Source organism: Anomaloglossus baeobatrachus, chromosome 11 (assembly GCF_048569485.1).
Source record: "Anomaloglossus baeobatrachus isolate aAnoBae1 chromosome 11, aAnoBae1.hap1, whole genome shotgun sequence".
Taxonomy (NCBI): domain Eukaryota; kingdom Metazoa; phylum Chordata; class Amphibia; order Anura; family Aromobatidae; genus Anomaloglossus; species Anomaloglossus baeobatrachus.
The window spans coordinates 35253412-35280310 of NC_134363.1; the positions used below are offsets into that span (position 1 = coordinate 35253412).

The 26899-nt window shown below is 43.7% G+C and overlaps 1 protein-coding gene across 2 annotated transcripts in view; it reads left to right on the forward strand.

Annotated features, from left to right (window-relative positions):
- GRIK5 (glutamate ionotropic receptor kainate type subunit 5) overlaps positions 1-26899 on the forward strand; it is a 383239-nt gene that overhangs the window by 178422 nt on the left and 177918 nt on the right. For both annotated transcript variants that reach the window (XM_075328483.1, XM_075328484.1), the window contains exon 3: positions 15987-16151. In XM_075328483.1, coding sequence (XP_075184598.1) covers positions 15987-16151 — 165 coding nt within the window. The remainder of the gene's footprint in view (positions 1-15986; positions 16152-26899) is intronic.

Sequence of the window (26899 nt, forward strand, 5' to 3'; positions counted from 1 at the left end):
AGAGCGCGGCAGACACTTTTGCCAGTTGGTGTAGGATGAGCTGAATTCTCCTGGGGACTATCGTTAGACTTCAGGTTCTGCGCAGTGTTCTGCAGACTGGGAACCCGAGGACCATTAATGAAGTTTAAAAACTGTCAGGAGGACGGTAAAAGGGCAAATCCTTTGAAAGCTTTCCAGCAAAGGTAGGGATTAGCATTTAAACAAGACAGGGTGTGCGGCCCTTTTAACAGGGCGAGCGTCTTCTCTTACAGTAATGTTCGCTCCGTCTAGACGCCAGCGAGACCTCGGAGCGCCGCTCTATGACTCATTCCGCTAATTTACCTTCATTGTTTGGGCTTAAAAAAAAGCAACAAAGTTGGCAACTTGCTAAAGGTCTCGGCTTGGTGTCACCCGATCACTAACTAGAATCCGAGAATTTACAGGTATGATGAGAACGAATGAAAAGAAAGGAAAAATGTATCTTTTTTTTTGTTTTCTTCTTCTTAACTGTGAATGGAAACATTGTTTGCACTCACAGCTGAGGGTTTGTTACAGTTGTATCCAGTCTAGACATTCCTTTGTGACCATTCATGTCGTCTGTGCTTATAATTATTGCCTACACTGATACATTGTAGCAAACCAGAGAAATAACAAAGGCAACAATAAGACTCTCAAGGAAAGAAGACTCACTGTCAGGATCTGTGAAGACTAGCACTCAGCTTACTAACTTGTCTGATGCAGGGAGACTCTGGCATCAACCCACAGACTTGTAGTTCATAGACAGGCTAGCAAGAGTTAATATCTGCTGGTCTGCTTGTTAGTCTCCTTTGATCACATGCTGTGGGTGAGCCAGTCACATTCACTTCCCTCCTATATATGCTGGCTGGACACTTCCGTTAATACCAGCTATAGCTCGTCTAAACTGGTCTGGTAAGGTGGTTTGATCCAGATTTGCTGGTGGTTTGCTCTCCACCATTAGGGATAATCCACTAGCTCTGGTCAGAAGAATAACCAGGTATGGCACTCAGGCATCTCCACCATTAGGGGTAGCCCCATGGTTAGAGTTGGCCTTGGGCTCCCTAGTGTGAGGGACAGTATAGGAGCTCCTGTCCCTCGCTATCCTGCAGTCACAGACCTTACGTTTTTACCTTTTTGAATGCGATCATTCTGGTTTACGCTCACAGCTGAGAGTTTGCTACAGTTGTATCCAGTCTAGGCAATCCTCCATGACCTGATGAGCCTGGAGTTTTTACAGTATATGTTAATACGTTGTAACAAACCACCATAGGCATAACCTGAAGATCTGGGACACCAATGCAAAATCTGGAACCGATATGCAAATCAGTCCCTCTTGAAGAGGAGGAGGAGTTGTCTCTCTAGTGCCACCTACTGGATGGGAGTCAAATAAAAATTGCAGTCAAAAAGAGCCTTCTCCTAAGGAGAGATAATTAGTATATTCATAATCATTGCTAAGTGTTTGGATAACACTGAGGGCAGACATACCATAGGGTTGATCTACCTCCTCCCCCCTTCTAATTTGTGCTCAGGGTTTCCTTCCCCACAATGCTCAGCAAATTGGCCCATGGGTCAATGAATGAGAAGGGGGAATGTGATTGACAAGTTTCTCGGAATATTAGTCATGGCAATGGCCCGGAGTAGCACTGAATATTTAAATTTTCATCAAAAATTTCAGAGCCCTTTCTTGAGTTTATCTGCCTTTTTTGGGGGGGGGGGGGTTGTGCCTATCTAGACATTGCATATTATCTCGGCGAGCGGCCTGATAAGTGCGGCCCCTGAGCTTTTAAGCCCCTGTTTACAGCCACAGCCACTGCAGCTCTGTCAATGGGCTATTGTTTAACTCATAATTGTACATTGCTCCAGTGACTTCTACCTTCATGGTTTGGTGATCTGCATAGAAATTGGATGTTCAGTTTTCGTGTCCTGTTTTGTAGTCAGAGCACCGGCTCGGCTGTACGCTTATGCATGCTCTTACCGAGCTACAATGTCCATGCTAATATGTATATTGACTCCAGCCAGATAGTCGCCCCGAGTCTTTATGCCTCATCACCTTTGCATCACTACTATATAACCCATTTTAATTCCCGCTTTGTCCAGAGTGTTAACCCAATACAACATGGCGTTACTCAACAATTTTACAAGTTGGACAGATGCCTGCCAATTACTTTCCTATGCCTCGATCATAGAAGACTAAAGTGTTTTGGAATAAAATCCTGATTTATTACTAATTACCAATTATAATAATGTGTCTTCTACTAGTCACCAGTCGTAACATTCCTGATTGTAGCTCATAATCAGTTAGAAAGCTTGTGCTGTTTCAGAAAACCATTGTATGTATGTGCTCTGTGCATACATGTGTGTATGTGCTGTGTGTAGTATATATACTTGTGTGTGCCCTGTGTATAGATATGTATGTGCTCTGTGCATACATGTGTGTATGTGCTGTGTGTAGTATATATACTTGTGTGTGCCCTGTGTATAGATATGTATGTGCTCTGTGCATACATGTGTGTATGTGCTGTGTGTAGTATATATACTTGTGTGTGTGCCCTGTGTATAGATATGTATGTGCTCTGTGCATACGTGTGTATGTGCTGTGTGTAGTATATATACTTGTGTGTGTGCCCTGTGTATAGATATGTATGTGCTCTGTGCATACGTGTGTATGTGCTGTGTGTAGTATATATACTTGTGTGTGCCCTGTGTATAGATATGTATGTGCTCTGTGCATACGTGTGTATGTGCTGTGTGTAGTGTATATATACTTGTGTGTGCCCTGTGTATAGATCTGTATGTGCTCTGTGCATACGTGTGTTTGTGCTGTGTGTAGTATATATACTTGTGTGTGCCCTGTGTATAGATATGTATGTGCTCTGTGCATACATGTGTGTATGTGCTGTGTGTAGTATATATACTTGTGTGTGCCCTGTGTATAGATATGTATGTGCTCTGTGCATACGTGTGTATGTGCTGTGTGTAGTATATATACTTGTGTGTGCCCTGTGTATAGATATATATGTGCTCTGTGCATACGTGTGTATGTGCTGTGTGTAGTGTATATATACTTGTGTGTGCCCTGTGTATAGATCTGTATGTGCTCTGTGCATACGTGTGTATGTGCTGTGTGTAGTGTATATATACTTGTGTGTGCCCTGTGTATAGATATGTATGTGCTCTGTGCATACGTGTGTATGTGCTGTGTGTAGTATATATACTTGTGTGTGTGCCCTGTGTATAGATATGTATGTGCTCTGTGCATACGTGTGTATGTGCTGTGTGTAGTATATATACTTGTGTGTGCCCTGTGTATAGATATGTATGTGCTCTGTGCATACGTGTGTATGTGCTGTGTGTAGTATATATACTTGTGTGTGCCCTGTGTATAGATATGTATGTGCTCTGTGCATACGTGTGTATGTGCTGTGTGTAGTATATATTCTTGTGTGTGTGCCCTGTGTATAGATATGTATGTGCTCTGTGCATACGTGTGTATGTGCTGTGTGTAGTATATATACTTGTGTGTGCCCTGTGTATAGATATGTATGTGCTCTGTGCATAAGTGTGTATGTGCTGTGTGTAGTATATATACTTGTGTGTGCCCTGTGTATAGATATGTATGTGCTCTGTGCATACGTGTGTATGTGCTGTGTGTAGTATATATACTTGTGTGTGCCCTGTGTATAGATATGTATGTGCTCTGTGCATACGTGTGTATGTGCTGTGTGTAGTATATATTCTTGTGTGTGTGCCCTGTGTATAGATATGTATGTGCTCTGTGCATACGTGTGTATGTGCTGTGTGTAGTATATATACTTGTGTGTGCCCTGTGTATAGATATGTATGTGCTCTGTGCATACGTGTGTATGTGCTGTGTGTAGTATATATACTTGTGTGTGCCCTGTGTATAGATATGTATGTGCTCTGTGCATACGTGTGTATGTGCTGTGTGTAGTATATATACTTGTGTGTACTCTGTGTATAGATATGTATGTGCTCTGTGCATACGTGTGTATGTGCTGTGTGTAGTATATATACTTGTGTGTGCCCTGTGTATAGATATGTATGTGCTCTGTGCATACATGTGTGTATGTGCTGTGTGTAGTATATATACTTGTGTGTGTGCCCTGTGTATAGATATGTATGTGCTCTGTGCATACGTGTGTATGTGCTGTGTGTAGTATATATACTTGTGTGTGTGCCCAGTGTATAGATATGTATGTGCTCTGTGCATACGTGTGTATGTGCTGTGTGTAGTATATATACTTGTGTGTGCCCTGTGCATAGATATGTATGTGCTCTGTGCATACGTGTGTATGTGCTGTGTGTAGTATATATACTTGTGTGTGCCCTGTGTATAGATATGTATGTGCTCTGTGCATACGTGTGTATGTGCTGTGTGTAGTATATATACTTGTGTGTGCCCTGTGTATAGATATGTATGTGCTCTGTGCATACGTGTGTATGTGCTGTGTGTAGTATATATACTTGTGTGTGCCCCGTGTATAGATATGTATGTGCTCTGTGCATACGTGTTGTGTGTAGTATATATACTTGTGTGTGCCCTGTGTATAGATATGTATGTGCTCTGTGCATACATGTGTGTATGTGCTGTGTGTAGTATATATACTTGTGTGTGTGCCCTGTGTATAGATATGTATGTGCTCTGTGCATACGTGTGTATGTGCTGTGTGTAGTATATATACTTGTGTGTGTGCCCTGTGTATAGATATGTATGTGCTCTGTGCATACATGTGTGTATGTGCTGTGTGTAGTATATATACTTGTGTGTGCCCTGTGTATAGATATGTATGTGCTCTGTGCATACGTGTGTATGTGCTGTGTGTAGTATATATACTTGTGTGTGCCCTGTGTATAGATATGTATGTGCTCTGTGCATACGTGTGTATGTGCTGTGTGTAGTATATATACTTGTGTGTGCCCTGTGTATAGATATGTATGTGCTCTGTGCATACGTGTGCATGTGCTGTGTGTAGTATATATACTTGTGTGTGCCCTGTGTATAGATATGTATGTGCTCTGTGCATACGTGTGTATGTGCTGTGTGTAGTATATATACTTGTGTGTGCCCTGTGTATAGATATGTATGTGCTCTGTGCATACGTGTGTATGTGCTGTGTGTAGTATGTATACTTGTGTGTGCCCTGTGTATAGATATGTATGTGCTCTGTGCATACATGTATTTGCTGTGTGTTTATATATACTTGAGTGTCTGCTCAGTATGTAGATATGTATGTGCTCTGTATATACATGTGTGTATGTGCTCTGTATATACATGTGTGTATGTGCTGTGTGTAGTATATATACTTGTGTGTGCCCTGTGTATAGATATGTATGTGCTCTGTGCATACGTGTGTATGTGCTGTGTGTAGTATATATACTTGTGTGTGTGCCCTGTGTATAGATATGTATGTGCTCTGTGCATACGTGTGTATGTGCTGTGTGTAGTATATATACTTGTGTGTGCCCTGTGTATAGATATGTATGTGCTCTGTGCATACGTGTGTATGTGCTGTGTGTAGTATATATACTTGTGTATACTCTGTGTATAGATATGTATGTGCTCTGTGCATACGTGTGTATGTGCTGTGTGTAGTATATATACTTGTGTGTGCCCTGTGTATAGATATGTATGTGCTCTGTGCATACATGTGTGTATGTGCTGTGTGTAGTATATATACTTGTGTGTGTGCCCTGTGTATAGATATGTATGTGCTCTGTGCATACGTGTGTATGTGCTGTGTGTAGTATATATACTTGTGTGTGTGCCCAGTGTATAGATATGTATGTGCTCTGTGCATACGTGTGTATGTGCTGTGTGTAGTATATATACTTGTGTGTGCCCTGTGTATAGATATGTATGTGCTCTGTGCATACGTGTGTATGTGCTGTGTGTAGTATATATACTTGTGTGTGCCCCGTGTATAGATATGTATGTGCTCTGTGCATACGTGTTGTGTGTAGTATATATACTTGTGTGTGCCCTGTGTATAGATATGTATGTGCTCTGTGCATACATGTGTGTATGTGCTGTGTGTAGTATATATACTTGTGTGTGTGCCCTGTGTATAGATATGTATGTGCTCTGTGCATACATGTGTGTATGTGCTGTGTGTAGTATATATACTTGTGTGTGCCCTGTGTATAGATATGTATGTGCTCTGTGCATACGTGTGTATGTGCTGTGTGTAGTATATATACTTGTGTGTGCCCTGTGTATAGATATGTATGTGCTCTGTGCATACGTGTGTATGTGCTGTGTGTAGTATATATACTTGTGTGTGCCCTGTGTATAGATATGTATGTGCTCTGTGCATACGTGTGCATGTGCTGTGTGTAGTATATATACTTGTGTGTGCCCTGTGTATAGATATGTATGTGCTCTGTGCATACGTGTGTATGTGCTGTGTGTAGTATATATACTTGTGTGTGCCCTGTGTATAGATATGTATGTGCTCTGTGCATACGTGTGTATGTGCTGTGTGTAGTATGTATACTTGTGTGTGCCCTGTGTATAGATATGTATGTGCTCTGTGCATACATGTATTTGCTGTGTGTTTATATATACTTGAGTGTCTGCTCAGTATGTAGATATGTATGTGCTCTGTATATACATGTGTGTATGTGCTCTGTATATACATGTGTGTATGTGCTGTGTGTAGTATATATACTTGTGTGTGCCCTGTGTATAGATATGTATGTGCTCTGTGCATACGTGTGTATGTGCTGTGTGTAGTATATATACTTGTGTGTGTGCCCTGTGTATAGATATGTATGTGCTCGGTGCATACGTGTGTATGTGCTGTGTGTAGTATATATACTTGTGTGTGCCCTGTGAATAGATATGTATGTGCTCTGTGCATACGTGTGTATGTGCTGTGTGTAGTATATATACTTGTGTGTGCCCTGTGTATAGATATGTATGTGCTCTGTGCATACGTGTGTATGTGCTGTGTGTAGTATATATACTTGTGTGTGCCCTGTGTATAGATATGTATGTGCTCTGTGCATACGTGTGTATGTGCTGTGTGTAGTATATATACTTGTGTGTGCCCTGTGTATAGATATGTATGTGCTCTGTGCATACGTGTGTATGTGCTGTGTGTAGTATATATACTTGTGTGTGTGCCCTGTGTATAGATATGTATGTGCTCTGTGCATACGTGTGTATGTGCTGTGTGTAGTATATATACTTGTGTGTGCCCTGTGTATAGATATGTATGTGCTCTGTGCATACGTGTGTATGTGCTGTGTGTAGTATATATACTTGTGTGTGCCCTGTGTATAGATATGTATGTGCTCTGTGCATACGTGTGTATGTGCTGTGTGTAGTATATATACTTGTGTGTGCCCTGTGTATAGATATGTATGTGCTCTGTGCATACGTATGTATGTGCTGTGTGTAGTATATATACTTGTGTGTGCCCTGTGTATAGATATGTATGTGCTCTGTGCATACGTGTGTATGTGCTGTGTGTAGTATATATACTTGTGTGTGTGCCCTGTGTATAGATATGTATGTGCTCTGTGCATACGTGTGTATGTGCTGTGTGTAGTATATATACTTGTGTGTGCCCTGTGTATAGATATGTATGTGCTCTGTGCATACGTGTGTATGTGCTGTGTGTAGTATATATACTTGTGTGTGCCCTGTGCATAGATATGTATGTGCTCTGTGCATACGTGTGTATGTGCTGTGTGTAGTATATATACTTGTGTGTGCCCTGTGTATAGATATGTATGTGCTCTGTGCATACGTGTGTATGTGCTGTGTGTAGTATATATACTTGTGTGTGTGCCCTGTGTATAGATATGTATGTGCTCTGTGCATACGTGTGTATGTGCTGTGTGTAGTATATATACTTGTGTGTGCCCTGTGTATAGATATGTATGTGCTCTGTGCATACGTGTGTATGTGCTGTGTGTAGTATATATACTTGTGTGTGTGCCCTGTGTATAGATATGTATGTGCTCTGTGCATACGTGTGTATGTGCTGTGTGTAGTATATATACTTGTGTGTGCCCTGTGTATAGATATGTATGTGCTCTGTGCATACGTGTGTATGTGCTGTGTGTAGTATATATACTTGTGTGTGCCCTGTGTATAGATATGTATGTGCTCTGTGCATACGTGTGTATGTGCTGTGTGTAGTATATATACTTGAGTGTCTGCTCAGTATGTAGATATGTATGTGCTCTGTGCATACGTGTGTATGTGCTGTGTGTAGTATATATACTTGTGTGTGCCCTGTGTATAGATATGTATGTGCTCTGTGCATACGTGTGTATGTGCTGTGTGTAGTATATATACTTGTGTGTGTGCCCTGTGTATAGATATGTATCTGCTCTGTGCATACGTGTGTATGTGCTGTGTGTAGTATATATACTTGTGTGTGCCCTGTGTATAGATATGTATGTGCTCTGTGCATACGTGTGTATGTGCTGTGTGTAGTATATATACTTGTGTGTGCCCTGTGTATAGATATGTATGTGCTCTGTGCATACGTGTGTATGTGCTGTGTGTAGTATATATACTTGTGTGTGTGCCCTGTGTATAGATATGTATGTGCTCTGTGCATACGTGTGTATGTGCTGTGTGTAGTATATATACTTGTGTGTGCCCTGTGTATAGATATGTATGTGCTCTGTGCATACGTGTGTATGTGCTGTGTGTAGTATATATACTTGTGTGTGCCCTGTGTATAGATATGTATGTGCTCTGTGCATACGTGTGTATGTGCTGTGTGTAGTATATATACTTGTGTGTGTGCCCTGTGTATAGATATGTATGTGCTCTGTGCATACATGTATTTGCTGTGTGTTTATATATACTTGAGTGTCTGCTCAGTATGTAGATATGTATGTGCTCTGTATATACATGTGTGTATGTGCTCTGGTGGCTCAGTGGTTAGCACTACAGTCTGGCAGCGCTGGGGTCATAGCTTCAAATCCCACCAAAGACAACACGAGCAAGTAATTTGTATGTTCTCCCCATGTTTGCGTGGGTTTCCCCCTTGTACTCTGATTTTCTCCCACACTCAAGACATACTGATAAAGGATTAAGATTGTGAACCCAATTGGGGACACTGATGATCATGCCTGTAAAGTGCTGCGGAATATGATAGTGGTATATAAGCAACTGAAAATAAAAAAAAATAAAATTTGTGTGTGTGTGCTCTTTGTATATACGTACATACATATGCATGTGTTCTCTGTCTATATGTGTGTGTATGTGCTTTGTGTATACATGTGTTTGTATGTGCTTTGTTATCCATTAGTCGCCTAGTATAGCGTACTTCCTTTCTTAATTGTCTTGTTATCGCTTTTCTTAAGGAGTAATAATTACCGATTACTCACATACCTTGGAGGCAGACCTCCTCTTAGTGGAGCCCACCCCTGAATAGTCAAATTTCCATTGTTATTGGCCCGAGATAAGTTGTACCGTCTGAACTTCATTTTTAAGAAACAATGAGATATCCATGAAAGTCACATATTGGGGGAGAGCCAGATTCATAATATAACCAGTCAGAGTAACTGTCTGGTAGTTATGAAACTTTTTATGTATTTATGGTTCTTGGATTTATGCTCCATTTTTGTCTTCTGTGCCTGCGTGATGTTGCTGGGCTTTTCTTCTAGGCGCCATCCCCTTGTTTGCTGTGCTTTTTTTTTCTAGGTGCCATCCTCTTGTTTTGCTGTGCTTTTCTTCTTAGCGCCATCCCAGTGTTTTACTGTGCTTTTCTTCTAGGCACCATCTCCTTGTTTTGCTGTGCTTTTCTTTTAGGTGCCATCCTCTTGGTTTGCTGTGTGCCATCACCTTGTTTTACTGTGATTTTCTTCAAGGCGCCGTCCAAGTGTTTCTCTGTGCTTTTCTTCTAGGCGCCATCACCTTTTTTTGCTGCTCTTTTCTTGTAGGCACCATCCCCTTATTTTGCTGTACTTTTCTTCTAGTCACTAGCCCAGTGTTTTGTTGCATTTTTCCCAGGCGCCATCCCCTTGTTTTGCTGTGCTTTTCTTCTAAGTACCATCCCCCTTTTTTGCTGTGCTTTTCTTCTAGGCGTCATCCCCTTGTTTGCTTTGCTTTTCTTCTAGGTGCTATCTATTTGTTTTTGCTGTGCTTTACTTCTAGACGCCATCACTTTGTTTCGCTGTGCTTTTCTTCTAGGCTCCATCCCCTTGCTTTGCTATTTTTTTTTTATAGGCGCCATCCCCTTGTTTTGCTATGCTTTTATTCTAGGCAACATCCCCTTGTTTTGCTGTGCATTTTTTTCTAGGCATCATCCCCTTGTTTTGCTGTGCATTTTTCTAGGCATCATCCCCTCATTTAGCTGTGCTTTTCTTCTAGGCACCATCCCCTTGTTTTGCTGTGCTTTTCTTCTAGACGCCATCCCCTTGTTTTGCTGTGCTTTTCTCACAGGCACCATTCCCTTGTTTTGCTATGGTTTTCTCCCAGGCGCCATCCCCTTGTTTTGCTGTGCTCTTCTTCTAGGCACCATCCCCTTGTTTTGCTGTGCTTTTTTCTAGGCATCATCCCCTCATTTAGCTGTGCTTTTCTTCTAGGCACCATCCCCTTGTTTTGCTGTGCTTTTCTTCTAGGCGCCACCCCCTTGTTTTTCTGTGCTTTTCTTCTAGGTGCCATCCCAGTGTTTTGTTGTGCTTTTTTCCTAGACCAGTGTTTCTCAACTCTAGTCCTCAAGACCCACCAACAGATCATGTTTTCAGGTTTTCCTCAATCAGGTTTTCAGGATTTCCTTAATGTTGCACAGGTGATGGAATTATACCCTGTCTAATATTGAGGGGAAACCTGAAAACATGATCTGTTGTTGGTTCTTGAGGACTGGAGTTGAGAAACACTGTTCTAGACACCATCTCCTTGTTTTGCTGTGCTTTTCTTTTATGTGCAATCCCCTTGTTTTTCTGTGCTCTTCTTAGGCACCATCCCCTTGTTTTGCTGTGCTTTTCTTCTAGACGCCATCCCCTTGTTTTGCTGTGCTTTTCTTCTAGGCGACATCCCCTTGTTTTTCTGTGCTCTTCTTAGGCACAATCCCCTCGATTTGTTGTGCTTTTCTTCTAGGCACCATCCCCTTGTTTTGCTGTGCTTTTTTTTTTAGACACCATCCCCTTGTTTGCTTTGCTTTTTTTCTAGGCACCATCCGGTTGTTTTGCTGTGCCTTTTTTTTCTAGACTCCATTATCTTGTTTTGCGCTGCTTTTTCCCAGGCACTGTCCCCTTGTTTTGCTGTGCTTTTCTCCTAGGCGTCATCCCCTTGTTTTGCTGTGCTTTTCTTCTAGACGCCATCCCCTTGTTTTGCTGTGCTTTTCTTCTAGACGCCATCCCCTTGTTTTGCTGTGCTTTTCTTCTAGACGCCATCCCCTTGTTTTGCTGTGCTTTTCTTCTAGGCGACATCCCCTTGTTTTTCTGTGCTCTTCTTAGGCACAATCCCCTCAATTTGTTGTGCTTTTCTTCTAGGCACCATCCCCTTGTTTTGCTGTGCTTTTTTTTTAGACACCATCCCCTTGTTTGCTTTGCTTTTTTTCTAGGCACCATCCGGTTGTTTTGCTGTGCCTTTTTTTCTAGACCCCATTATCTTGTTTTGCTCTGCTTTTTCCCAGGCACTGTCCCCTTGTTTTGCTGTGCTTTTCTCCTAGGCGTCATCCCCTTGTTTTGCTGTGCTTTTCTTCTAGACGCCATCCCCTTGTTTTGCTGTGCTTTTTTTCTAGACGCCATCCCCTTGTTTTGCTGTGCTTTTCTTCTAGACGCCATCCCCTTGTTTTGCTGTGCTTTTCTTCTAGACGCCATCCCCTTGTTTTGCAGTGCTTTTCTTCTGGACGCCATCCCCTTGTTTTGCTGTGCTTTTCTTCTAGACGCCATCCCCTTGTTTTGCTGTGCTTTTCTCACAGGCACCATTCCCTTGTTTTGCTATGCTTTTCTCCCAGGCGACATCCCCTTGTTTTGCTGTGCTTTTCTCACAGGCACCATTCCCTTGTTTTGCAGTGCTTTTCTTCTGGACGCCATCCCCTTGTTTTGCTGTGCTTTCTTCTAGACGCCATCCCCTTGTTTTGCTGTGCTTTTCTTCTAGACTCCATCCCCTTGTTTTGCTGTGCTTTTCTCACAGGCACCATTCCCTTGTTTTGCTATGCTTTTCTCCCAGGCACCATCCCCTTGTTTTGCAGTGCTTTTCTTCTGGACGTCATCCTCTTGTTTTGCTGTGCTTTTTTCTAGGCATCATCCAATTATTTTGCTGTACTTTTCTTCTAGGCTCCATCCCCTTGCTTTGCTATTTTTTTTTTATAGGCGCCATCCCCTTGTTTTGCTGTGCTTTTTTCCTAGGCACCATCCTCTTGTTTTGCTGTGCTTTTCTCCTAGGCGCCATGTCCTTGTTTTGCTGTGCTTTTCTCCTAGGCGCCATCTCCTTGTTTTGCTGTGCTTTTCTTCTAGGCACCACCACCTTATTTTGCTGAGCTTTTCTTGTTGGCACCATCCCCCTTGTTTTGCTGTGCATTTTTTAGGCGCCATCCCCTCGATTTTCTGTGCTTTTCTTTTAGGCGCCATCCCCTTGTTTTGCTGTTCTTTTTTTTCGAGGCGCCATCCCCTTGTTTTGCAGTAACGCTCCTCTGTCTAGTCCCTGGTTATTATACTTGTTTCTCATCCTCCGCTATAATTATCTTGTTTTTGAATCTCTTCTATAATGTTGATATAACATTCTTATTCTTACTTGATAGTCATTATTTACAATGACAGCTTTAGCTCGGGTGACATCGCCTACATCAACCATTTGTAAAGCCGCATTTGCAGGTTCTTTGATGCTGTCATGCTCGTGTAATAGCATTCTCATTATTAATACCATGTAATGTATTCTCTTTTTCTGTCTCTTGTAAATACACGCCCTTTTCGGGTCCTATGTGACATCTGTCTTTTAGCTGTGACATATAAGAACAAGCTCTTTTTTTTTGCTTTTTCTCTACTATATGACAGTATACATTTCACCAGTTAGCATGTAATAGTTTTTGATGTTTTTGTCCTACTTATTATTATTATTTATTATTATAGCGCCATTTATTCCATGGCGCTTTACAAGTGAAGGAGGGTATACGTACAACAATCATTACCAGTACAAAACAGACTGATATAGGAGGAGAGAGGACCCTGCCCGCGAGGGCTCACAGTCTACAGGGAATGGGTGATGGTACAATAGGTGAGGACAGAGCTGGTTGCGCAGTGGTGTACTGGACTGAGGGTTATTGTAGGTTGTAGGCTTGTCGGAAGAGATGGGTCTTGAGGTTCCTCTTGAAGCTTTCCACGGTAGGGGAGAGTCTGATATGATGAGGTAGAGTGTTCCAGAGTATGGGGGAGGCTCGGGAGAAATCTTGTACGCGATTGTGGGAAGAGGAGTTAAGAGAGGAGTAGAGAAGGAGATCTTGTGAGGATCTGAGGTTGCGTGCAGGTAGGTACCGGGAGACTAGGTCACAGATGTAGAGAGGAGACAGGTTGTGGATGACTTTGTATGTCATGGTTAATGTTTTGAACTGGAGTCGTTGGGCGATGGGAAGCCAGTGAAGGGATTGGCAGAGCGGAGAGGTTTGGGAATAGCGAGGGGAGAGGTGGATTAAGCGGGCCGCAGAGTTTAGGATAGATTGGAGGGGTGCAAGAGTGTTGGAAGGGAGGCCAGAGAGCAGGAGGTTGCAGTAGTCGAGGCGGGAGATAATGAGGGCAGGTACTAATGTTTTTGCTGATTCTTGGTTAAGGAAAGCATGGATCCGGGAGATATTTTTGTGTTGTAGTCTGCATGAGGTGAAGAGGGCTTGGATGTGTGGCTTGCAGGCTAGAGCAAAGTCAAGGGTTATCCTTTTTTCTTTATCATGTTATTAAAAAATAAAACAAAAATCCTATAAAATTGGCCCAAGCTGCAATTTTAGACATCGCCATGGACAAGAATTTGTTTTTTCGCCTACATAAATTCATTAATATTAAAAGTTTTGATGGGCGGAGACCAAATTTCTGAAACGGAGGGTAACTACTTTCCTCCGAAACTTAAAGGGGTTGTTCACTACTACAACCCCTTCTAATTCCATGTTTCCCCCAGGTAAAATAATAAAGCCTATATTCCCCTCCTGTACTGGCATCCTTTCAGCGGGTTGGAAGTGGCGGACCTCACTTAGGGTTGTAACGTCATGTGAGCCCTGTATCCAATCAGTGCCAGCTTCTGTCTCCCCACCTTTGGACCAAATGAGACAGGAAGTGAGTGCTGTGGCTGCGCTCACTTCCTATTGGTTGCTCATTTGGTCTGAAGGTAGGGAGACCAAAGTCGGTGCTGATTGGACACAGGGCTCGCATGATGTCACAATCCTATGCGGGCCTGGGCACCGCTGGAAGGGCGCCGGTACAGGAGATGAGTATAGGCTTTATCATTTTACCTGGGGTTGTCCAAGTAGTGGACAACCCTTTTAAAGACAAGGTCAATAAAAGTGCTTGGTTCAGTGCTTCTGCTCCAATGTTTTAACAATCAGTGGGGAACTCAACACCTAGACCCCCCTAAACATATCTCTATGACCTGGCAACATTTTTTGAAAAGTGCTTTCAACAAACTTTCCGGAATTCAATAGTACAGACAACTATAAGAAACTTTTGTAATATATCTTATCAGGGGAAGCCACTTAATTCCCCACTTATCAGACATGTCTTCCCCTGCCTCCTAAACCTTGTCATCCATTCTGAAAAAAACCAGTTCAGATATGTCTTGTCTGTGGTGCCATGGTACACAGCTCATTATACTTTATGGGGAGAGGAGAAAGAGAAAAGTGAGGAGCAGGGAAAAGAAACAGGCAAAGGCAGAAATAGAAAAGTTGAAATGAGCTTTCTAACAAGTCTTTTACCTCACCCTAGAACTTGATTCATATTTAAACAACTAAGCTCTGCTGTGTAATATGTGTCTGTATTTGAAAAAACTAATGAAAAACAGGAATCCCTCTTGGAAGACATCACTGCAGCTAATCTCTAGCCACCACCTCCGAGCCTATTTTAGCATGTTACAAAGCTCATTATACTCTATAGAGATCGGATAAAGAGAAGAGTAAGGAGCAGGGAGAAGAATCAGGCAAAGGCAGGAATAGAAAGGTTCAGATGAGCTTTCTAACAAGTCTTTTACCTCACCCTAGAACTTGATTCTCAATTAAACAGCTTAGGTCTGCTGTGTAATATCCTCCATGTCTCTGTATTTCAAAAAGCTAATGAAGAACAGGAATCCCTCTTGGAAGACAACACTGCAGCTATTCTCTAGCCACCTCCTCCGAGTCTGTTGTAAAATGTAGAGCCCGCAGATGGGAAATCTGCTTAAAATGCAGGCTACAAGTCATATAATGGCCAGAAATAGATTTATTCCTTATATACACATACGTAACAGTTTATTCTGAAAAGTTACATGAAAGTAAAGTTATCCTTTTAAGTGTTGAATGTAAACTAAAATACTTTAAAGGGATTTCCACTACTTGGACAACCCCTACTCATTCCCCTTGTTCGCCCCATGAAATTAAATTAGCCTATACTCCCCTCCGGTTCAACCACGGTTCCTGCGATGTCTGAATTTGCGTTCCTGGGACCCACGTGACATTATTACATGTGAGCCCCACAACCAATCAGCACCCGGCATCTGTCTCCCCATCTTCGGACATTTGAGCAGGATGTGACAGCAGCGCTGACTTCCTGCTCAAATGTCCGAAGGCGGGGTGAAAGAAGTCGGCACTGATTTTTCGCGGGGCCCGCGTGTTCTAACAATGTTACATGGGCCCTGGGAATGTGGATTCAGACATCACTGCGGCCACACCGGAGGTGAGTATAAGCTTATTTTTACGGGGGCGAACATGGGGAATGAGAATGGGTTTCCCAAGTAATGGACAACCCCTTTTAACATTCCTTAAAGAAATAATTTTTGCATTGTTAGCATGCTTACCAATAATTGTGCATTTCTTCCTTTACAGCTGCAATCCTTGACGATCAGACAGTTTGTGGTCGAGGTGAGAGGCTGGCATTGGCGCTAGCCCGGGAACACATTAACAGCCACACACAAGGAGCATCGAGTGGTCGCGTAGAGGTAGAGATCTTCGAGTTGCAAAGGGACAGTCAGTACGAGACTACAGATACAAGTGAGTGCTGGATATTATCCTTCTTCTTCTATAAAATCAGTATTCTTGGAAAGCGGCACCCGTATCAGTTTACCGGCACCTTCTGTACCCTTTTTTACTTTTTTGGGATGAGCAAATTGTTTCAAAGGACCCTGGTCCAGTGGCCTGGTAGGTATTTTGTAGCCATTGGATTGGACCCCAGTAAACTGCCTACTACATCCCCAGCTCCTCTTTTGATTAGCCAGCCTGGCATCATTGCGGACACGATGCCGCACCAGGCCGGCTAATCAAGAGTGGAATGTATAAGGGATTTGGTTCAGCGGCAACAGATTATGGACATGACCGCTACACCAAGTTCTTGTGAATTCATGAGCTCAATGTTAATACTTCTCTTTTTACAGGAAAGCGTAAAAAAGGTTACTTCAAGGGGAGAATATTTCTGAGATAATGTGCCATATGGATGTACTATGCAATGGAACAAAAAGGTGTAACTTAAAGGTCTTGGTTCCAAATTAAAGATTTTAACAGATAAACACTGACCTTGGTTGATCGACAGAAGGGGGTCATTGGGTTTCTTCAGGCACGTAGGCTTGGCCGCGAAGGCTACACCCATGAGACTACCATTATATGGAACTGTAGAAGATTATGTAGCCTAAAACCCATAATCATGTACTGGGTCTCTGCTATGTCCTCTTATGTGGCAGAGGGGGTCATTGGGTTTCTTCAGGCACCTGGGCTTGGGCGCGATGGCTACACCCATGAGGCCACCAAAATATGGAACAGTAGAAGATTGTGTAGGCTAAAACACATAATGAAATACTTGGTCTATGCTATCATAATGTCTTATGTGGCAGAGGGGTCATTGGGTTTCTTCAGGCACTTGAGCTTGGGTGCAACAGCTACACCCATGAGGTCACCATAATATGGAACTTTAGAATATGGTGTAGCCTAAAACACATAATCACATACTGGGTCTCTGCTATCATCATGTCCTCTTATGTGGCAGAGGGGTCATTGGGTTTCTTCCGGCACCTGGGCTCAGACGCGATGTCTACACCCATGAGGCCACCATAATATGGAACTTTAGAATATGGTGTAGCCTAAAACACACAATCACATACTGGGTCTCTGCTATCATCATGTCCTCTTATATGGCAGAGGGGTTATTGGGTTTCTTCCGGCACCTGGGCTCAGGCGCGATGTCTACACCCATGAGGCCACCATAATATGGAACTGTAGAACATTGTTTTGCCTAAAACACATAATCAAATATTGGGTCTCTGCTATCATCATGTCCACTAATGTGGCAGAGGGGTCATTGGGTTTCTTCAGGCACCCGGGCTCGGGCACAACATCTAAACCCATGAGGCCACTATAACTGTAGAAGATTGATTAGCCTAAAATACATAATGAAATACTGGATCTTTGCTATCATGTCCTCTTATGTGGCAGAGGGGCATTGGGTTTCTTCAGGCACTCTGGCTCGGGCACGACATTCACACCCATGAGCCCACCATAACTGTAGAAGATTGTGTAGCCTAAAACACATTATCAAAAACTGGGTCCCTGCTATCATCTTGCACTCATTGGTAGCCGGTGGTCCACCGGCAGTTCTTAAGTCTAGAATGCAAGATCGGTGACCACCCTTGTATATGCTATACATCACACATCCTTCCCAGATATGAGTATGATCATATAGGAATGACTCAAGTTGTATTACCATACACTAGAAAACATTAGCCTAAAATCATGGGATATTTTAAGACCCCCCCTCCTTGTCTTAGAAATGCTCAAAATTATTTTTTTTTCTTAGGTAAATTTTTAAGAAGTCCTTAGTTCATGGCCAGGTCAGTAGGACCAACTACGCAGGGTAATTTTTCCCTGGCCTGGCAGGTCCTATGCTTCCTAAAGGTGATGACGGAGACCCCCGGACTTCCACCGCCTTTAATCCGAGGTTTCATAAATTCTAAGTCTTTCTAAAATTCTGACGGCATAACTCCTAAACAAGTCGATCGGCGCCATCTAGAATTCCCGTGAAATGATCTATTCTTCAAAACGTGAATTGTCTGCGTGTAGGCGGAACATGTGCTGAATATAAACAGAATCTATAATCAACATTTGGTATTTATGCTTCTCCGAGTAAAAAAAAAAAAAAAAATATCCTTGGAGGTGATGTGATGTATTTCACTGTGAAGTAGTATAAGGGAAAGCAGATGGCGTTCCTGTATGTTTTTGTAGCACATGAATTCCCTGGAGGTGGCTCCATGACACTCCAGACCCAGCTAATGGAGATGGCACGCATCTACCATCTCTTCATACTGGCATCCTGGAATGGCCTTCATATATATATATTTTTTTCCTTCGGGACCAACGAGGCAGACCTTTTTCTTCTAAACGTAAGAGAGAGAGAAAAAAAAAAACAAAAAAAAACCTCCAGGATCTTCTTTACAATAAACTGATTTATTGTACGGGACGGCGATTCACTGCAGCTGCCAACACGGAGGCAAAGTTTCATTCACTATGTATTGTCTTTTCCAAGCGTCTTAAAGGACTCCTCTGAGGACCAAATGCAAGAGGAAGCCCCTTTTTATCTTTTAAATAATTTTTTTTAAGATAAATTTTATCTTTTTTTTTTTTTTTTTTTTTTTTATTTGCACCTTTTTCTTTTTTAAAGCCTATTTCATGTTGTCTCTTGTTTTTGTTTTTTAATGTTTTGGGTTTTCGGGATTTTTGCAGTTTGTTCATCACCAGCGACTTCTTCTTTCTTCTTCTATCTTCTTCTTTCTTCTTTCTTCTTCTATCTTCTTTCTTTCTTTCTTTCTTTCTTTCTTTCTTTCTTTCTTTCTTCTTCTATCTTCTTCTTCTTTCTTCTTTTATCTTCTTCTTTCTTTCTTCTTTCTTCTTCTATCTTCTTCTTTCTTTCTTCTTTCTTCTTCTATCTTCTTCTTTCTTTCTTTCTTTCTTTCTTCTTCTATCTTCTTCTTCTTTCTTCTTTCTTCTTCTATCTTCTTCTTTCTTTCTTTCTTTCTTCTTCTATCTTCTTCTTCTTTCTTCTTTCTTCTTCTTCTATCTTCTTCTTTCTTTCTTCTTTCTTCTTCTATCTTCTTTCTTTCTTCTTTCTTCTATCTTCTTCTTTCTGTCTTATTTCTTCTTCTATCTTCTTCTTTCTTTCTTTCTTCTTCTATCTTCTTCTTCTTTCTTCTTCTACTGTCTTCTTCTTTCTTCTTCTTCTGTCTTCTTCTTACTTTCTTCTTTCTTCTTCTATCTTCTTTCTTTCTTCTTTCTTCTTCTATCTTCTTTCTTTCTTCTTTCTTCTTCTATCTTCTTTCTGTCTTCTTTCTTCTTCTTCTATCTTCTTCTTTCTTTCTTTCTTCTTTCTTCTTCTATCTTCTTTCTTTCTTTCTTCTTTCCTCTTCTGTCCTCTTCTTTCTTCTTCTAACTTCTTTCTTCTTTCCTTCTTCCTTCTTCTTTCTTCTTCCTTCTTCTTTCTTTCCTTCTTCTTTCTTCTTCCTTCTTCTTTCTTTCCTTCTTCTTTCCTTCTTCTTTCTTCTTTCGTCCTTCTTTCTTCTTCTTCTTTCTTCTTCTTTCCTCTTCTTTCTTCTTTCCTCTTCTTTCTTCTCTCCTCTTCTTTCCTCTTCTTTCTTCTTTCTTCTTCTATCTTCTTCTATCTTCTTCTTTCTTCTTCTTTCTTTTTCTTTCTGTCTTCTTCTTTCTGTCTTTCTTCTTCTTTCTGTCTTTCATCTTCCTTCTTTCATCTTCCTTCTTCTTGTGCCTCCTTTTTTCTCTTTTTTTCTCTTTTTTCTCTTTCATAGTTTTTGCACAAGTGAACTCCAGTCATCCCCCAACTGGAGTGATTTTATGAACGTCAACATTTTTTTTTGTTTGTTTTGTTTTTGCCTTTAATGTGACTTTTTGCATTAAAAACAGGTTAAGGCCAATATTAAATCAGTTTTTATTTCGCTCAAAATTCACCAACCACACGCACCTTTTTGAAGAATTTGGCGCATAAACTGTCAACAAATAACACTGGACAGAAAAGAAGAAAAATGAAATGTCATTAAAAAAAATCATCAATGATGAATAAAGGCCTTTTTTATGTAAAAATTGTTATTTGGAGCGACCCATGACAAATTTATTAGCTTGGTATATTTGCGACTCTTTGTGACCAGTGGGCACCGATGCAAAGTTTGGACCTGGCCCCCCTGCCTGTTGATCAGATGTATGGGCCCTTGTAGCGTTCTAAATCCTATAAGGACATACAGGTTGCCCTCCCTCTTCATTGTGTAGTAATATCCCTCCATTCTGTACTAATGATCCCCATCCTAGGCCACTTTCTTGTAAATATGTCACTCATCCTGGTATATTTGTCCCCTATCCTAGTATAAATGTCCTCATGTCCTCATCCTTGGTCTATCCTGGCATATACAGTATGTCCCCAATCCTGGTATACAATTCTGCTTTCCTGGTATGTATGTCTCCCTTATCCTGGTAAATATGTCCCCCTTATCCTGGTAAGTATGTCCCCCTTATCCTGGTAAATATGTCCCCCTTATCCTGGTAAATATGTCCCCCTTATCCTGGTAAATATGTCCCCCTTATCCTGGTAAATATGTCCCCCTTATCCTGGTAAATATGCCCCCCTTATCCTGGTATATAAGTCCCCCTTATCCTGGTATATATGTCCCCCCCATCCTGGTATATATGCCCCCCATCCTGGTATATAGGTTCCCCCTCATCCTGATATATATGTCGCGGGCGGAGGAGGGGACGCCGCGCTCTCCCACTGCTCGGGTCCGGCTGCCGCGGCTGCTGCGGCCTGCTGCTGCTCGGTGGCTCGAGCGATGGGCCGGATCCCGGGGACTCTATTGGCGCTCCTCGCCCGTGAGTGAAAGGGGGTTTGGGTGTGGGGATTGTTTATTGTCCGTGACGCCACCCACGGTTGTGGTGATTGAGTGTACACCACCGCTGCTCTGGCTGGGGATCCCGGGAGTGATGGTATGGAGCAGCCAGTTGTTGTGTTGCCCCTCCGTGGGTAGGGGTTGGTGATCCCGGGGCCCAGTGATGGAGTTGGGATGGTGGACAGGCGCGCTAGGGGGCCTGTGGAGGTGCAGGGGCGCAGGGGCAGCGCTGTGCCGCACGGCACGGAGGTACTCACTCAGCCAGTAAACACGACACAGTTCTCGGTAAACAAACGGCTGGTTGGACGGGTCCCTCAGACGGTTACGTTGCCGATGTCCCCTGCAGTTGACGGTGACGGTCTCTTCCCTGCACCTATGTGTTGTTGTTTGGTAGCGATGGGTTCCCACCGGTAACCCGCTCCCCAGCTTGAACCGGAGGAGCTCCACTCTTGCCCGCAGGCGCTGGCCCTGGGAAACTGGTGCCTTGGCGGTGGCGATGTCTCCCCTGAACGGTTGGACTGTTGTCTTCAAACGGGACTTGGTTGTTGGGAGACAGTCGTCCCCTTCACTGACGGATTTGGCAAATTATGGCGACTCCTAGCCTTGCCGGGATCCGAAAGGCCCCTGCCCTGGTGCTGACTAATCTTCGTATACCGCTCCGGTACCGCCGGGTCACCACCCGTCCACGGTCCTTTCGGCAACCTCCAATCAGTCTCGCCTGCAGACGGTCACCGCCGTCTGCCAACCTTGCTGTCTCAGTCCGGGGCACACACCCGGACTAACTTCAGGCTTCTTGCTGTCACTACTCCTACTTTCCTCCTTTACCACTTCACCAGCTTCACTTCACTTCCTTTCACTTTCACTGCCCTAGCTGGACTCCTCACTCAAGCTCTTCCCTGAGCTAACTGCCTGGTTTTCCCGCCTCCAGAGCTGTGAACTCCTCGGTGGGTGGAGCCAACCGCCTGGCCCACCCCCTGGTGTGGACACCAGCTCCTGGAGGAAGGCAACAAGGATTTTAGTTTTGACCTTGTGTGTACCTGCAGGGAATGTGGGGTGCGTGTTGTGTTGTGACCTGTGACCCCTGGCTTGCCCAGGGCGTCACATATATGTCCCCCCCATCCTGGTATATATGTCCCCCCATCCTAGTATATATGTTCCCTCCTATCCTGGTATATATGTCCGCATCCTCGGCCCATCCTGGTATATATGTCCTCATCCTGGTATATATGTCTTCAACCTGGGCCCCTCCTGTTATATGTGGTCCCCATCCTGCTATATATGGTCCCTGTTCTGTCTCTAACTCATAAAGCAAACAAACAAACAAACAAAAACCTCCTACACAAATCCCTCTGATTCCACATAGCGTGGTGTCCTCTGTAACCAGCATGCAGAGGCTGGCAGCAGACATCGGCATGCACCTCATAGCACATGACAGGACCGTCATGCTCACGCAATAACGGTACCGCCGAAGTTGCGAAGCTGATGACACCAAACTATGTAGGATATTAAAAACTGACCTTGATAGTACAATATTACAAAAAGATCTGGATAAGATGTCAGAATGGGCAGATACTTGGCAAATGAGATTTAATGTTGATAAATGTAAAGTAATGCACCTAGGACGGAGTAATCCTATAGCTGCGTATACATTAAATGGAAGTAAACTTGGGACTACAGAACAGGAGAAGGACTTGGGTATTCTCATTACAAATAAGCTGAGCAGCAGCACTCAATGTCAGGCAGCAGCTGCTAAAGCAAACAAGATTCTAGGGTGTATAAAAAGAGAGATTAGATCCCGGGATCCCAACGTATTGTTACCCCTCTATAAATCACTTGTAAGGCCACATCTGGAATACGGGATCCAGTTTTGGACTCCACATTTTAAAAAGGACATTCAGAAGTTAGAGTCAGTTCAAAGGCGGGCAACAAGACTATTACAAGGAATGGAGGCCGCCCATATGATGAGGAATGGAGGCCTCCCGTATGATGAGGAATGGAGGCCTCCCGTATGATGAGGAATGGAGGCCTCCCATATGATGAGGAATGGAGGCCTCCTGTATGATGAGTAATGGAGGCCGCCCGTATGATGAGGAATGGAGGCCGCCCGTATGATGAGGAATGGAGGCCTCCCGTATGATGAGGAATGGAGGCCTCCCGTATGATGAGGAATGGAGGCCGCCTGTATGATGAGGAATGGAGTCCGCCCGTATGATGAGTAATGGAGGCCGCCCGTATGATGAGTAATGGAGGCCGCCCGTATGATGAGTAATGGAGGCCGCCCGTATGATGAGGAATGGAGGCCGCCCGTATGATGAGGAATGGAGGCCGCCCGTATGATGACAGGTTGAAAAAGTTAGATATGTTTAGCTTAGAAAAAAGACGTCTCAGAGGAGATCTCATTTATATGTATAAATACATGTGTGGTCAATATAAAGGACTGGCACATGACTTATTTCTTCCGAAAACAATACTAAGGACCAGGGGGCACTCACTGCGAGTGGAAGAAAAGCGATTCCGGCAGCTAAATAGGAAAGGGTTCTTTACAGTTAGAGCGGTCAGACTGTGGAATGCCGACCACAAGAGGTAGTAATGGCAGATACTATAACAGCTTTCAAAAAAGGGCTGATGATTTCCTCAGTACACATAACATTACTGGTTATAAATAACTTTGTGACCAAATGTAGAACTGGTGGAGGAAGGATGAACGAGATGGACCTAGGTCTTTTTTCAACCTTAGTAACTATGTAACTATGAAGTCAGCTGCAACTCTCCATTTGGTCAGCTGCTTTTATTGCAGCGCAGGGACCTGACAGGTCTCTGTGCAGCAACCCATTTCAACTTGATGCGTGCCCTCAGATGCACTTGCAGCTGAAGCAGGAGCGAAGGCACCTTCAGGCCTGGTCACAATTGCAACCTCTGTGACCACAATCGTTACGCCCCTGTCTCTGAATAATGGCCAATGTTGGACACATACAGCAGGGGACCACTGTGCAAAAATAATTAAGACCCCAAAATCTCATTAGTGTCCCTCTTATATATTTCTAATAACCCCCAAAACACCCAGGTTTGACGTAATCCACACAAGATCCCACGACAATTCCAACTCTGCTGCATCGGACATGACCATACGCTGTGGGCTTTAGGCAGAGAATATCTGAGCCACAGCAATGAGTGATGACGTCACTCAGGTTTTAGCGGTCACAGCTGGAGGTTCCCATGGTCCTCCACTAGTGAACACAGTTAACCTGATCTTAGGTAACCTCATTTAACTCAATGACCTCACCCCAAATGACATCACTGAGTTTACAGGCCTGCATATCTTGGCAGAAAACCGCATTTTTTTTTGCCAAGAGATGCAGATTTGGTGCAGGAATATGGTGTATAAATTGTTGCACTAAATCTGCATCTCTTGGCAAAAAAATGGACAAAAACAGTTTTGATTCTGGTTTTATGTCCCTAAAGGCCGCTTTACATGCAACAACATTGCTAACGAGATGTCGTTGGGGTCATGGAATTCGTGACGCACATCCGGCCTCGTTAGCGACGTCGTTGCATGTGAAACGCACGATCGACCGTTAACGATCAAAATTACTTACCTTCTCGTTGATCGTTGACGCCTCGTTCCATTCCAAAATATTGTTGCTGTTGCAGGACGCAGGTTGTTCGTCGTTCCTGCGGCAGCACACATCGTTTTGTGTGACACCGCAGGAAAGAGGAACCACATCGTACCTGCGGCCTCCCACAATGATAAAGGAAGGAGGTGGGCGGGATGTTCATCCCGCTCATCTCCACCCCTCTGCTTCTATTGGGCGGCTACTTAGTGACGTCGCTGTGACGCCGCACGAACCGCCCCCTTAGAAAGGAGGCGGTTCGCCGGCCACAGCAACGTCGCTAGGCAGGTAAGTAGTGTGACGGTTGTAAGCGATGTTGTGCGCCACGGGCATCGATTTTCCCGTGACGCACAACCGACGGTGGCAGGTACGCTCGCTAGTGATCTTGCAGCGTGTAAAGTTCCCTTTTAGAGTATGGATTTTCTTAAAAGCAAACCCCTCGAACAGGACTTCTGTGTACAAGAGATGATTTGATGTTTGGTGGAATTGCTCCTTGAAGAGTTAAGGGGGCTTTAAACGCTATGACATCGCTAATGCGAACTCATTGGGGTCACGGAATTGGTGACGCACATCCGGCCGCATTAGCGATGCCGTTACGTGTGACACCTATGAGCGATTTTGCATGGTTGCAAAAACGTGCAAAATCGCTCATCGGTGACATGGGGGTCCATTCTCAAATATCGTTACTGCAGCAGTAACGAAGTTGTTCCTCGTTCCTGCGGCAGCACACACCGCTCCGTGTGACGCCGCAGGAACGAGGAACCTCTCCTTACCTGCCTCCCGGGCTTATGCGGAAGGAAGGAGGTGGGCAGGATGTTACGTCCCGCTCAGCTCCGCCCCTCTGCTTCTATTGGGCGGCGGTTCAGTGACGCAGCTGTGACGCTGAACGAACCGCCCCCTTAGAAAGGAGGCGGTTCGCCGGTCACAGCGACGTCGCCGGACAGGTAAGTAGTGTGATGGGTCTGGGCGATGTTGTGCGGCATGGGCAGCGATTTGCCCGTGTCGCACAACAGATGGGGGCGGGTACCCACGCTAGCGATATCGGTACCGATATCGCAGCGTGTAAAGTGGCCTTTAGTGGACTATTGAGTCATTATCATTTGGGTCTAGCATCCTCAATCAGGATCTTTTCCAGCGCAGCTGTCCTTATTTTCAGTGCTTTGCATCTTCCATTCAGTAATGGTCACAACGAGAATCGTTTTGGATGAAGACCTCAAATAGTTTCCCCTGGCAGAAAAACCACCGATCCTGACCATCATCCGTAATCGCTCAATGACTCCGGTTCAGAAGCTTTGCCTTGATTAGGAAATTGTAGGATCCAACGCCACAGAAGTAAATTAACTCTAAGTACTGTACAAAAACTTCTCCTTTTTTTTACCTTTTCTCTGTGAGTTCCATAGTTGTAATCTCTTGATGTATTCTGAACAACTCCACAATAAAACAGCGGGAAACTGCTATTGTGCTTTTCCATAAAAATAAATCAAGGAAGCTCATTAAACACAAAGGGGCTGCCATAACGAGAACAAAAAAAAAGTTGTATAATTATTGCCAATTTTATACTACATGTTACAGATAAAGAATAAACTGCGCTCGTTAAAACTTGGTAGCCTCAAGCTTCGACTCTACATTCATACCAGAAGAGGAAAAGCGTCCCGATAAAGGATCAACACTCGATAGCGTAGTACCGGTGCCAGATCATGAAACAGAGGAGCATTTTGGGCATCTTCAGAATATGTCCGTATATAATGCGTGACACACGCGATCAAACCAACGGGCGTCTGACACACTACCAAAAACACCGCAAAAAAGGGGCAAACACCGGGGACAAGATACAAGGGAGGTCCCTGCCGCTAGGTTGAGGGTTGAGGGGGCACCTCCTCCACTCACCTCAAGCTGACTCCTGAGCTCCCTAGCATCCCTATACAGGTTCTTTTAACCTGTCGCCGAGCAGGATACCTGGGTCCCTCAGCTGGCCCTAAACTCACCCTGTCTAGTGAGTAGGCCGACGAGTACACTAGACTCGCCACTCAACTAATAAACACGGAGGGAAAGGAAAGACAGACAGGGGGAATAAACAGAAGGTTAAAAAACACCAAACTTCACCGTAGAGGACGGACTCTAAAGTATCAGGTGGATGGGCACAGGACAAAACCTCAGCAGATCCTTCCACCTGGCTGGCCAGAGTAGAAATAATTCTAACAGCAGCAAGGTCTGCTGCAAAAGCTCCAGTATTTTTCCTAAATTTGCGTGGACCCAAAGC